Source organism: Mus caroli, unplaced genomic scaffold (genome assembly GCF_978045245.1).
Source record: "Mus caroli unplaced genomic scaffold, Mus_caroli_1 scaffold_12, whole genome shotgun sequence".
Taxonomy (NCBI): domain Eukaryota; kingdom Metazoa; phylum Chordata; class Mammalia; order Rodentia; family Muridae; genus Mus; species Mus caroli.
In genome coordinates this window covers 100,323,357-100,337,606 of record NW_028227267.1, presented here as the reverse complement: position 1 = coordinate 100,337,606, position 14,250 = coordinate 100,323,357, and the positions used below count along the sequence as shown (strand labels likewise).

The 14,250-nt window shown below is 45.2% G+C and overlaps 1 protein-coding gene across 2 annotated transcripts in view; it reads right to left on the bottom strand.

Moving 5' to 3' along the window:
* Positions 1–8,302, bottom strand: part of Slain1 (SLAIN family member 1) — a 57,356-nt gene extending 49,054 nt beyond the window's left edge. For both annotated transcript variants that reach the window (XM_029468693.2, XM_021182133.3), the window contains exons 1-2: positions 7,445–8,302; positions 1,186–1,325 (exon numbers count right to left, since the gene is read on the bottom strand). In XM_029468693.2, the coding sequence (XP_029324553.1) occupies positions 1,186–1,325; positions 7,445–7,998 (694 nt within the window). In that variant the 5' untranslated portion in view covers positions 7,999–8,302. The remainder of the gene's footprint in view (positions 1–1,185; positions 1,326–7,444) is intronic.
* Positions 8,303–14,250: the final 5,948 nt, after the last annotated feature.

Here is a 14,250-nt window from a genome sequence, read left to right as displayed (position 1 = left end):
TGAATGAAAAACCTGCCTCTGGTCAACATGAAGTACTGACTATTGTAGGACTAAGAGGCAAAGAAACTCTACCTAGCTTGTCCTCCTCTCAAGTGTCTCGGAACCATCCATTATCCCTGGAGAGCCTGAGAAGCAGAGTCTAACCTTCAGTGTGCCTGAGCAGTGCTCCTGACTCACCAAGGCAGATGCCCTCTGCCCATCCTCACACAAACACCTTCTTTCCCCTGGAGGGGGCGGGCCCTGTGCTTTCAAAAGTTCAAACAGGACTTGAGATACAGTGGTGCATGGGCAGAAAGGGTGTTCCTGGAAAGTGAGCGGACACCGAGAGGTTAGAGAACAAGGTGGAAGGTCAAACTTTTACAGCCTCGAAGTACTGGACACAGAGGAAAAGGAAGGAGCTACAGACCACGAATTACTTTAGCTGTTTCTCCCACAATTCTCTCCATCTCTTGTCTCTCTTGTCTCTGTCTCTCTCCCTCTGTCTATTTCTGTGTGTGTCTATCTACCTACCTATCTCCTATCTATCTATCTATCTATCTATCTATCTATCTATCTATCTATGTGTCTGTCTCTGCCTGTCTCTGTCTGCCTGCTTCTCTGTCTCTGTCAATCTGTCTGTCTGTCTCTGCCTGTATGTCTCTCTCTCTCTCTCTCTCTCTCTCTCTCTCTCTCTCTCTCTTTGTGTGTGTGTTATGTGTCTTCTGCTGGTCTCTACCGGTTAACTAATGGGACATACACTACTAGGATTAGTTTCTGGCATACAGAGGTTAGGACTTCCAGTCATCCATCCAACTAGACAGAGAAGGAATACAACAAAGTAGACCTCAAGAAACTCCCAGTGTGACTTAGAATTGAGCCACAAGTCCTAATTACCAATTTAGGAAAGTGAAGACAGACTCATTTCACTTACTGACACATTTTTGAAACAGGGGAAAAAAAAAAAAAAAAGAAGATCTGATCCATATCATCAGCTAAAACTCTAACTAAAGGTAGTTAGTCCCCTGAGGCCAGTGAGCAGAGCCCTCAGTAAGGAACTGTGTATTCCTCAGGACAGACGGATCACATGCGACAAGAACCTGTACCCCAGTGTAAGATCTTATCAGCTGAAGTCTATTCCCAAGCCAGAAACAGAAGCCAAGAGGACAGTGCAAGGTTGAAGAAAGAGCGTGCACACACTCACAGTACCTTGCTCCAGTCTGAAGCGCAGGGAGCGTCTGGCTGCTTCCATCTCAGGAGTTGGGTTATCTAGGACATGTCTACACCACTGCAAAGGACTCAGGGACTTCTCTGGTGAGGTGAATGTCTTTGAAGAGCCAACATATAACCTTAAAAAAGAAAGAAATCTACATTATAGGCATGATATAGATTACATAAAGTGCCTCTCTTCGGGAGGAAAACAGCATGCATTGAACGTTCCCATAGAAACAGAGCCACATTTGATTGCTTCAAAGTACAGAGAATCATTTTTAACAGGCAAATATCCCCAAATAGAATAGGTTACTTTCCAAAGCCTGCTGAGAACTACTTCAAAAACACATCTGAAAATCCCTCCTTAGCTCTGAGAGAAGCCTCTGCTAACTGAACTGTTATCTTAAGACATCACTTGGCAAGCATAGAAATTAAAGCCATGGCTCCTGTTTGCAACAGTATCCTCCCAAGCTACTGTGATTCTAATGAGTATCCATTCTTGACACATCAAACTTCATTATTTACCCTCTCACTATCAGACAAGATTGCCACCTGTCAGAGTGAGCCCAGGGGCCCACAGAGGTGGAGGGTATATTCTACCTTGGCTACTCCCTTGAATACCTTTGAGGCTGGCAACAATTTCTATGACAGTTATGATCCTTGGCTTCGAAGCACAATTATTGCTACAACTACTCAACTCCACTCTTGCAGCCCACAAGCGCCATCATCAGAATTTAACTAAAAAGCATGACTTCATTCCTGCAAGCTTTAGTCCCAGCACTGGGGAAGCAGAGGGAAGCAGATCTGTGTGTTTAAGTTCAACGTGATCTTTATAGATCTCCAGCTTCAACCTAGTGAGACCTTGCCTCAAAAAATTATACACAATAATTTTTATGTTCTTTAGACTGCTGATACTCCATCATTTAAAAGTAGAAAACCTGTCTTTCCAGCCCTACAAAGCAGCTTACTCCTATGTCAGATGAGGAATCTAAAATATCTTTTTAATTCACGTCACGGTAGCTGCAATACATCCTAGACTTCTTGGAATGTGGCCCACAGTCCTGTACCCACTAGGTCTCCATCAATCCACTATTTCCTCTTCCCTAATGCTGTCGCTATCCCACACACAGACTCCGCTCCACCATCCCTGGCCTGCAGTCTCTGCTGTGTCCAATGCCTGCTACTTCTTTCTAGTGCAAGTAAAGATTAGGCCAACTACTTGCTCTTATCTTCAGTGCTTCCAACACAAACCCTCGAGCATACAGCAGCTCCCTCTTTCCGAGTCAATAGATTTAGGGTAAGTTGAAGGAATCTAGATGCCTAGCAAGTTCCCAGGCAATGATGGCACCTCTAGTGTCAAGAACACACGTAGGATACTCTGAGCTAAGCCAATCATGGAAATTCCACTGTCCCACTTGGCTGAGAGCCTGGTTCATACCCACGGCTCAGATACAATCCATGCCAATCTAAGCCAATCCGGGAATACAAAAATACAAACGGCATCTGGGCGATGGTCATAGAAAAGTAACTTAAATGGAGATGTAGAGAAAAGTTAAAAAGTAAAATTTTAAAGAAAAAAAAATACCCTACATACAAAGAAAAGCTGAAGCTAGAAAGGTTGATTACTGAATTTTACCAAACGCCTGAACAAAAGACCAACTCTTTACAAACTCTGCCACAGAGGAGGGACAACATCCTAACATATTTCATGAGGACAATGTTTTGTTGACTCTATAGCCAGACACAAGCATTACCGGGACAGGGGTATGGTGGGGGTGGAATCTCGAATGACCTCCATCACTCAGGAACAGATGCAGAGTCTAAATATTTTAGAAATTGAGCCTCACATACAGACTCTTCATCGTCACCACAGGGAGTTTATTCCAAAAATGAGAGCCTGGTTTAACATTAGAACATCAGTGTAACTCACTATATTAACTAAAATGGGGGAGGGGGGAATCACGTGATGATCTCAATAGACAAAGAAAAAAAGCATTTAACAGCCAGAAAAAAAAAAAGTCCCAGTGAAAAAACTTCCTCAACCCAACTGACAAGCTATCTGAAGACATTGTAGCATTCTGATGGTAAGAGACAAACACTTCCCACAGAGCAAAGTCAGGACACTGGGCTCACGTTTCTAGTCAACCCTAGAGAGTGGATTTCCCACCCACATCAGGCTGAACAGACTAAGAACATTTAGACCAAAAAGTAGTAAATCTGTCTTTATCTATATATCACAGATCTATAGGTTTCACAGAGGATATAATCGATTTAAAACTAGTAAGTGTAGGAGCAGTGTTCTGTAGGCTGCTGGTTAGTGCTGGTTAGTGCTGGTTAGTGCTGGCTAGTGCTGGTTAGTGCTGATTAATTCTGCTCCTGTATATACTGATACTTTCACATTTGCCCTTTTCCATTTGCAAGAGCATTTTCAAAACTGTCAAAGCCATGCATAAATCTAACAAAATTGTCTACAAGATTTATACAAGAGAAACTACAAAATCATTCTGAGGGAAATTAAACATATAATTAATGGGGAGATATATACCAGGTTTACGGTTCAAAGACTAAATACTGTTAAGGTGTGGGTTGTCCTTAAAGTTATTTTTATAATTTAAAAAAAAAAAAGAATTCAATAAAAATCCTAGTGAGGTGTTGGGGAGGTGGAGGGATGAGTGTATGTGTTAACATAGAAACTGATCCTAAAATTCCCATGGAAATGGAAAGATCCGTCAATAGCCAACAACAACAAAGCTGGAGTTCCCACTAACTGGCGAGCGAGCGACACTGATGAAAACAGCTCACTACCTGCAGCATGCAGGTAGATACAGCAACGGGAAAATTACAGACCCCAAATGGAACCAAGCCCAGAACACACAGTATTCGCAGTGCAAAAAAGTCAACAAAGGGTGGTGGTCTTCTGAACAGGTGTTAGGGACAGTGGTGCACAAAACTGCAAGCTCTGGCCCTGACACAGTATCCAACCCTAACTTAAAAACAAAAGCAAACTGAAACTGAAACTGAAAACAAATTCTTTTTGTTAGAAACCATAGGTGTAAGTCTGTAGCCCAAGGTGGGCAAACACCCCTTTGCTATAATCTCCAAGACTGATGTCAAGCACGATCCAGGAGAATGAGAGGTGTCATTGAGCCTTACCCAAAATAAGACCTTCTCCCCTGGGAAACCCTGCTAAAAGGTTAAGAGGCAAACCTCGTGTTTGGAGAAGATGTTTGCACACCATGCCCTGGCAAGGTATTTTAACGTAGACTATATATTCCCACTCCAGCTGTTCCTTAAGGCACCTAAGGAATGGCTGAGGTGTGCTGCAAACCTATTATCCTATGGAAAGGCACACTGCTGTGGCACCCCAGGCAGGGACATGAAGACTTTACAGCCATGCAGGTACCTGGAGTGCTCTGAAAACATTAGCAGGTGGTTTCCAAATGTTTAAAGTGAAGCGTGTCGGCTACTTTTCCATCAGAAAACAAGTAAAATGTTTCCATACAAAAATAACATCTAAATTTTTTTTTAATTCTGTAAATTAGGTGACCTCAAAATCATTCGATGCCTCCAACTAAGATTAACGACCCCTCTGCTTTTCCACCTGGGCTCCCCTCCATGTTTAAAGAAGGGATTCTACAAATAGCATGCTGTAAGCCACAGAACCAATTTTAAAGTAATGAAGGGTCAGGTCTTCTTACTGACCAGCATAGCTCATGAGTAAAGATAAACTTCCTTCAATTCAGAGTCACTTCAGACCCCAGTAAGGACTAACACGCTGATCCTACTGAATAGCACTTTTTAAAGACTCATTGCGATGCTTTTTTTTTTCTTTCTTTTTTTTGATGTTTTAAGTATAAAGATTAAAAGATAGACAACAATATACTTGGATAGTTGGATAACTGTGACAAACTATATTTGGCATATATGTACTATTATCAACTAGATAAACAGCAATGCTGTAATAAATCTGAAAGCCCCTCATGGTGGCTCATGCCTGAAATCCCAGCAGTCAGAAAGCTAAGAGGTAAGACACAGACTTCAGGACCAGCCGGGGCTACAGTGTGAGACCTTTTCTCAGGAAGACAAAATAATAACAACAACAACAGTAATAATAATAATACTAAATTTTTAAAATATGCCATATTTAAAGGGGTTGCTCCTTTGTATTTCTATCAGATTAGAAACCAACTTCTCCCCGTTGTTTATATAAATCATCATTTAAAAATCAAAAACTCAACTGATTTGAAATTAGCATAGGGTTGACAGGCGTGAGTGAAACACAAAAGCCACTGCAAGACCATTTTCCAATATTATACTCAGGCGGGACTATACTTAGGCTGTACCCCCACCCAAGCGTGTACTTTAGAAAGAATGGCTTAAAGTTCCAGGAAGTGTTGAGCCGTTAGACTTGCACACCATAAGATACATGCACAGTTCCTAAAATCAAAACTGAAGGCAGATGATACATGTGCCCACAAAAGGTCTATTATAGATTTATGTTATTAATTTTCAAAATCAAAGCAACTGGCAATGAAAGTTTACAGGTAGGTGCCATGTAGGGTATCGATGAAAAAGGAAGACGGTAGTTCCCAATAGCAAACCAATAAGATTCTCCACTTCCCATTTCCCTTCTATACAATCAGTAACAAGAGTACAAAATGAAAAAAAAATAAAAATAAAAACCTGATTTTCTTAAATAAAAGGCAAAAGGATGCAACTCTTTGTCCTACTGTCACCCCGATGTGACACTGCTCAACCGTCCTACTGTCACCCCAATGTGACACTGCTCAACCGTCCTACTGTCACCCCGATGTGAACACTGCTCAACCTCCTTGCATGAACCCACACTCCACTTTATCCAGCCACTCCTGGGGTATGTCTACACGCCTAGAATATGTCTAGCGACCAAGCAAGCGATTCCTAACAGAAGATACTCCAAGGCCAAGCCTTCCATGAGCAAGCAGCAGGGGCTTAGGCACCTGACTCCTTAAAAAAGTACTCATTCATTAGCAGAAACACACAGCTAACCAGAGTCCATTGAATAGACACGTTCAGTCTCCACCATCCTTACAATCAACCCTAAAAGTTTCTAAAACTAGATAATAAAGTGTCTCTAACTGTGCTGTCCTCTGGTTAAAATTGCTGTGATTAAACACCAGGACCCACACACACAGCAACTTGGGGCGGGGGGAGGGGGACAAGGGAGGACTTATTTAGCTTACACTTTCACACCACAGTTTATCATTAAAGGAAATCAGGACAGGAATTCATACAAGACAAGAACTCAAACAAGGCAGGAATCTGGAGGCAAGTGCTAAATGAGAGACCACGGGAGTGGTGCTAGTTACTGGGTTGCTCAGGACTTGCTCAGCCTGCCTCCTTATTTAACCTCAGGACCACCAGCCTAGGGATGGCAACACCCACAATGGGCTGGGCCCTCCAATATCAACCATTAAGAATCTTCTACAGGCTTACCTACAGTCTGATCTTATGGAGGCATTATTGAGGTTCCCGCCTCTCTGATGACTCTAGCCTGTGTCAAATTAGCATAAAACTACCTACTTTTTCTTCAATGTGGTTTCATTTTTAAATTAATGAAAATTCCTCTTAAGTTCAATTTTTTAAAAGAACGTAGTGCCTCCATCTGCCCCCTCCAGTCCTTAAAAAACCTTTGCTTCTGACATACCAGGATGGCACACCTTTAATAATCAAATCGGTATCTAAAAGGTTATCTATGAAAATACAGAGATGGCATATATAACTACACAACTCAACTGCAAGAGCAGATGTCTGAGAAAAGGCTCATCACTAGGCAGCTTCCAATGTGACCAAAGGGGGGCTGCACACCAGTCTTGTGCAACGTTCGTTTGTAAGGAAAGAACGTTAAGCAGTGGAGGAGGGCAGAAGACAAGCATCGTCACCACACACACACACACACACAGAGAGAGAGAGAGAGAGAGAGAGAGAGAGAGAGAGAGAGAGAGCAGGGCTGAGCGACAAGATGACATGAGTTGTGCATTTAAGGCTAACGAGGCGCTTGGGACACCGTAATCAGCAAAGAGCAAAGCACAGGGCAGATGGCAGTCCCCAGTCGGACCAATAGGCACAATGCTAAAACAGGTTTCTGCCTCCATGCAAAGCTTCTGCTCAGGGCTTGGCACCTGCTAGGCCTCTGGGTCCCCTGCCTCCCACGCCCCGCCCCCGCGTGCTGGGCCTCCCAACTCCGGGGGGAGGGGGCGGCGGAGCTCGGCTATACCAGGTGTAGTCGTCCTCCCCGCTCCAGGCGGCCAAGCTCTCCAGGTCCAGCGGCTCCACCTCGTCCAGCAGCGTTGGAGGCGGCAACGGCGGCGTGGCGGCTTCCCCCGGCGGGGTCCCTGCGGTCCCCGGTTCCGGGCTGCCACCTCCGCCGAAGAAGCCCGCCGCCGGCTTGGAGTAGACGAAGGGCGCGTCGGCGGGCTGCAGGCTGCAGAGCAGGGAGGGCGCGGGGCTGGGCAAGCAGTAGGTGCCCGGGAACGCGGGGCCCAGCGCCCCCGGGCCCGGGGAGGTCGTGCTGGCCGGGGCCCTGTGCGTGGCGAGCGGGCTGCAGGCCCCGGCTGGCGGCGGGGCGGAGGGCGGCGGCGGCTGCAGTAGCAGCAGGTGCGGGGCGGCGGCCGCACTGGCCGCCCGGCTGCGCAGCTGCTCGTTCTGCTTCTCCAGCTTGCGCACCAGCTCCTGCAGCTTCTTCACCTCCAGCTCGGCGTTCACCACCGGCCCCGGGCCGGCGCCGGAGGCCGCCACCGGCGAGGCGCATTTCACCTGCTCCGCCATCATCGCGGGAGCCCCGAGCGCCGCGGCGAGGAGGCTACGCGGGCCCAGCTCGCGCAGCCTACCAGCATCAGCACCAGGGCCCAGCCTCCGGCCGAGGAAGCGGCAGCCGAGCAGCTCTGCACCGTGCTCTGCTCTAGCGGCTCCGGGTTTTAGCCGCGGCCCCGGGACGGGGCGGGGCGCGAGGGGCGGAGCTTCTGATGATGGATGTGTCGTGGGGGCGGGACCTGCGGCGGGGACCCTCCCTGGGCATCCGTCTGCACCCACGCCACCTAACCTCAGGTGCCTGATTGGACCTGGCCTGAACTTCCCGCCGCTCCGCTTTGGGCGAGAGAACCCCACTTCTAGGACTACAGCCAGAGGCGGGATCTAAAGAAGTAGCAGGTGTCTGTGGCAGGGAAAAAACGTACCCGGGGCCAATAGCTAGCCCTCTTACAAGAGCACTTTTAGACTTCACCGTATTGCCACCTGCTAATGAAACCTCGTGAAAAAAGATCTGGGGAACATGATGCTAAGACCCCCCCCCCAAAAAAAAAACCCAAAAAATCAAAACAACAGATGCTTTGGATCTGTTTGAAAAGATGCGGCTAAGGGTAGTATTAGGTAGCACAGAAACAAAATGGTGGGATAGGAGAGAATAAGAAGGGAAAGTGAGAAATCCCTATCTCTATGAGGGAGGATGGCCAGCTGCTGAAGAGTCAGGCGTTCACTTCAGTCTATCTAAAATAGCCATATATGAACTATCCCTACCAGTCTCTCACCGTGAAAGGAGAGTTGGGTTTTCATGCTCTTTTATATTAGACAAAAGATCTTTGAGCATCTCCTGCATGCTCCACTGTGTTCTAAAAGCTGGCTTTTTGAGCAAGTGAACAACAGGCATCAGTGATTGCAAATACAAGCAAAATTGTGCACCATCTGTTAAATAATTTACACTATTAAAGTCACACGTGCCTGAGCGAAAAGAGGAAAGGTCTAACATTCCCTGCTTTTTTGTTGTTTGTTGGTTGGCTTGTTTGGTTTTTTTTTTTTTTTTTTTTTGGCGGGGGGGTGGGGATGGGGGGAGACTTCTTGGAAACCATGCTTTTTATTTTTTCAACAAAAATGCTTTTACGCAGATGAACCGATCGTTTTGTTCAGTTAATGTTGACTTAGCATTTTGTGGGTTTAACACAAAGGAAAGCCTGCCGTTATACTGCGAGAACAATCCACACCGCTGGTTTTCATCCTCAGATGGTGTACTAGCTTGTGAAGGGCCTCGCTCAGGCACTGTACACATAACGTCAATGAAAACATACCGCACATCTCTGTGGCAGCGCTAGGATGTTGCCTATAATCTTTTAAAATTTGACCCTGTGCTTTGCTGCTCAGAAACAGTTATGTCTTCTCACTTGGCAAGCTACAGCTCTAAACTTGGGTGTATGTGCAAAGGTGGGTGTCCTGCATTTAACTCGGCTGGAGAGAGCTTCTGGGAGTTAGTGTATGCTAACCTCCCTGAAGTTACCTTCCACACAAAGCCCCGCTGGCCATCTGACCCCAACCACCTGTATCTCCCACCACCTTTCCAAGTTTCCTTCTATCTTTTTTTGGGTCTGTTGGTTATTACTAAAACCTGGAGAAGTGGAGTACTACTACTGAAACTCCTAAGTGAAGAATCTATTGAAAGATTTTTCCCCGCATGCTCAGTGGCAGATGCGGGCAGCAGTATCCCTGAAACACAAAGAAAGGGAGAGGACAGGCACAAAGAGAACAAAGAGCTGCTGAGTGCCACATCAGTGAAAGAAATTAGGGATCAGCACATAACAGTTAAAACAACAAGAGTTAACAAGTAAGGAGAAGCAGTCATTTCTACTACAGCAATTCATATACTCTAAAGAAGCAGAGAACTAACCAGTCTTCCCCTCCTGCATTTACTCTTCCTGATCTACACTGTAGAACTATTTTTTAAGTAACAATTATTGTAAAAATTTGTGACTGTTTACAAAAAGAAAAAAAAAAGCATACCTGAACATTTAAGCCCAGAAAATATGGGAAGCACTGTTTGGGGTGGCAGCAGGCATGGTCTCTCCTTGCTTTTAAAAAGCAAAATAATCTCTGTTCAAGAGAAATGTTAGGGTTTTTTTTTTTTTTTTCTGTGAAAGCTCTTCTCTTCCCTTCAGAGAGCTGTGCATGTGTGCATGCTAATGGCACTCAAAATGCACACTAATTTTAAGTTGGTATCCCCAGGGTGCCCATCTCCTTAACACATAATTGAAGAGGTTGGTAGTGTCAAGGTTTTAATTAAGCAGTCTTAATTTTTTTTATTTTGATGCAAATTTCAAGCTGTGTTCTCTGAAATAGAGTGCATAGGTAGCGTCTCTATTTAGTATTTAAAATTTAGTATTTTAAATGAAACGAAGAGGTGATTTCAGAAATGTACAAAGTCTATTGACATAAAAATGCATGTCTCACTAAAATCTTTGTGGGAAACATCCATACATCACACACTCAAAACTGCATCAAGAAATTCATGTTTTCCAATAGTCCTTTTTCCTTACGCTTTAAAAATCACACACTGTCTCTGAAGTTACTTTTAAAAACCTAAAATTAACTTAGTCACCTGTATCTCTAATGGGATATATAGCTATCAGTTGTCAGTTCAATCACTTTCCTGACAACAAAATTGCACAAATAGAATGTGCCGGCTACTTTATGTCAATTCAACACAAGCTAGAGTCATTGAGGAAAATGGGAAGATTAATTGAGAAAATGCCAGTGTATGACTGGGCTGCAGAGAAGCCTGTAGACCATCTTCTTAGAAGTTGATGTGGGAGGGCCCAGCCCTGGTGGTCCAGGTTTCTATAAGAAAGCAGGCTGAGTGGACCAGAGGAAGCATAGCCAATAAGCAGCACTCCTCCATGGCTCCTGTGCTGTCTGAGTTCTTCTCCTGACTGCCTTTGATGATGAACAATGATATAGAAGTGCCGAATAAACCCTTCCTCCCCAAGTTGCTTCAGTCATGGTTTTCATCACATCAGTAGGAACTCTAACTGAAACATACTATAATATCCTCTTGGGCATATGAATAGAAAGAAGTCTCTTAAGAAATCTAGAGACACCCTGCCTGTTGTTATTCTAGTTTTACACAAGAGCCAGGCTAGGTTACCTGCCCAAGTTTAGTGATAAAAACAACAGCAGTTCTGAGCAGTTGCGACTGGCCGGATGACTCTCCTCTTTCTCCTGCAGAAATTCACAACTGTGGATCCAATTACCCCAAGACGTAAAAATTCACCGAATATGTAAATCAAGATCAAGGATCTGCACCTGTATTTTCAATGTGATCCAGAGGCCAGTGCTTCAGTGAGCCTGCCTCTTACTGGAAGTGCCTGCTCTCCACAGAGGAGAGAGAGTGGCATGTGCTCATGTGCTCTCTCAGTGCCTCAAGGGGCGGCAAGCACATGACACAGAGAGATTGAAACACAAAAGGATGAATAAGTAAATTCTCACGTTGTATCTGGAACTAAGATCAGAACCTAATTAGTTATTTGCATATGCTTCGTTTATCTCGTAGGAGCAACACGGGGACGATAAGAAGGCTTTTTGCAGACCCACGATGATCGATTACTTCGCATACGACCCAAATAGAACTAGAACAACTCTTGCTACATTGAATGCGTGGTGTTTTAATGTAATGAGGTAATACAGAGAGAAATGAACACATCAATAATACTCGGTGTTTAGGTTGCACATCCTAACCTCACTCAGAACTCCTACTTAGACTCATGTCAAACACCCATGTAATTATACCCTATAAAGTCACACCGTGGCGCTTACAGGAAGAGTAATGGTGATAATAATGATCTGTTTGTTTAGCAAGCTATACTTTCAAAAAACCCTCTTAACAAATACTTATTATATGTCTATTATGCGTAAGTCTGAGCACTATATAATTTTTAAAAGGTGAGTAAGGCCCTGTCTCCTCCGAGACTTTATCTAGTGAAGAAAGCACCTAGACGGCTAACTATAGCTCAAGACAGGTGTGGAGATGAAAACCCAACCCAGCAGCATAGGAGGGGGCCGAGCTTAGCGACACTAGCTCCAAGGTCAGGTAGGGCTACAGCGTCAAGAGGCAACTTTGTCTGGTTCCTTTCACCCAGCTGAAAAGCATTGAGACAAGGGTGCCATCCATTAGTCAGGACATGAATGTGCCCACTCAACAAAATAATGAGGAAGAAGCTCCCAGATCCCAAACCTTATTCTTGGTATTGTTTCCTCTGTGGTCGGTTTGCTTTAAAAAGCAACAACAACAACAACCTCAACTATCATGACTTGCCACGAGAAAGGAATTTCATACAGTTTTTCTTAAGAGTAGGTATTTATAATTGCTTTCTAATTACACACGTATATGAACTCTTCTAATCTCAAACGCCTCTTAGAGTGGTTATTATCCTATTCCCAAATGAGGAAACTGAGGCAAATATGTGCAGTGCTTCCTTGGGCAGACAGTGGGAATCGTAGAGAGGCATCTTACCTAGGCCATGATGTCTCGTCTTAGGTCTTAGGAAGAGTATCCCGATCTGGTCTCTGTCTTAGTCAGGGTTACTGTTGCTAGGATGAAGCACCATGACAAAATGCAAGTTGGGGAGGAAAGGGTTTATTTGGCTTATGCTTCTCAGCATCCATACTCCGTCACTGAAGAATGCTGCTAGGACAAGATCTCAAACCTAAAGACAGAAGCTGACACAGAGGTCATTGAGGGGTGCTGCTCGCTGGCTTGCTCCCCTTGGCTTGCTCACCCTCCCTTTCTTTTTCGCTTTAATTAATTAATTTATTTATTTATTCCCTTTATATCCTGATCACAACCCACCCTCACGGAACCCTTCTCCCATTACCCCTTCCCTTTCATCTGAAAGAATGGGAAGACACCCCCGCCCCCTGGCTTGGGTACCACCCTGCCTTTGGACATCAAGTCACAGCAGGACTAAGTACATCTTCTCCCACTGAGGGCCCACCAACCAGTGGAAGAGATCCAATGGCAGATAACAGAGTCAGACACAGCCCCTACTCCAATTTAGGAGACCCACATGAAGACCAAGCTACACATCTGCTGCAAATGTGTAGAGGACCTAGATCCAGCCCATGCATGCTCTTTGGTTGGTGGTCCAGTGTCTGTAAACCCCCATGAGCCCAGGATAGCTGACTCTGTGGCTCTTCTTGTAATGTCATTGGCACTTCCAGTTTGTTCAACTTTATCTCCCACTCTCCCTGAGCTCCATCTAATGTCTGGCTATTTCATTTACCCGTTGGAGCCTCTCAGGAGACAGATAAGCTAGGCTCCTCTCTGCAATCATAGCAGAGTATCATTAACAGTGTCAGGTGATGGCTCTCTCCCTTGGTCTCAAGGTGGAGTCATTGGTTAGCCATTATTGCAATCTCTGCTCTATCTTTATCCCTGTCCATCATGTAGGCAGGGCAGATTTGGGGTGAAAGACTTTGTACGTGGGTTGATGTCCCCCTCCCTCTACAGCAAGCCCCTCCTGGCTACAGGAGATGGGCACTTCAGTCTCCATATCCCCAGCTGCTAGGGGTCTCAGCTAGGGTCACCACCATTGACTTCCAGGAGCCTTCCCTGTCCCAGGTCTCCTGCTACTCCTAGAGATGGCCCCAGCAATTTCAGATCTCCCTCCCAACCCTCTCCGGCCCCACTTTCTACACCTACTCACCATCCCTGTTCTTCTCCTCATCTCCTCTCCTACCCAGTTCCCTCCTTCTATCCACTTCTAAAGTCTATTTTGTTTCCCCTTCTGAGTGAAATTCAGGCATCCTCCCTTGGGCCCTCCTGTCCTATGCTTCCTCAGCCCCCTTTCTTATAGAACCCAGGACCACCAGCTTAGGGATGGCCCTACCCACAATGGGCTGGACCCTCCCACCTCAATCACTAAGAAAATGCTCTACAGATTTGCCTACAGCCTAGTCTTAAGGAGACAGTTTCTCAATTGAGGTTCCCTCTGCTCAGATGACTCTAGCCCGTGTCATGTTGACATAAAATTAGTCAGCACAGTTTCCATCCGCTGTAAAGAAAAACTATCAACCAATGCAAAACTCCATAGCTGAGATGCCTTGCACAAAGGAACAAAGAAACATTACTAGAACTTTGAAGGTCACCAAGAACAGATAAGAAAACAGTCAGCTTCTAAGATCAACAAAGTTGCCAGTGGAGACCCAACACTGACCCAAGACAATGGCTCTTCCCGCTGCTAAATGCTTCTTTCTGAGCAGATG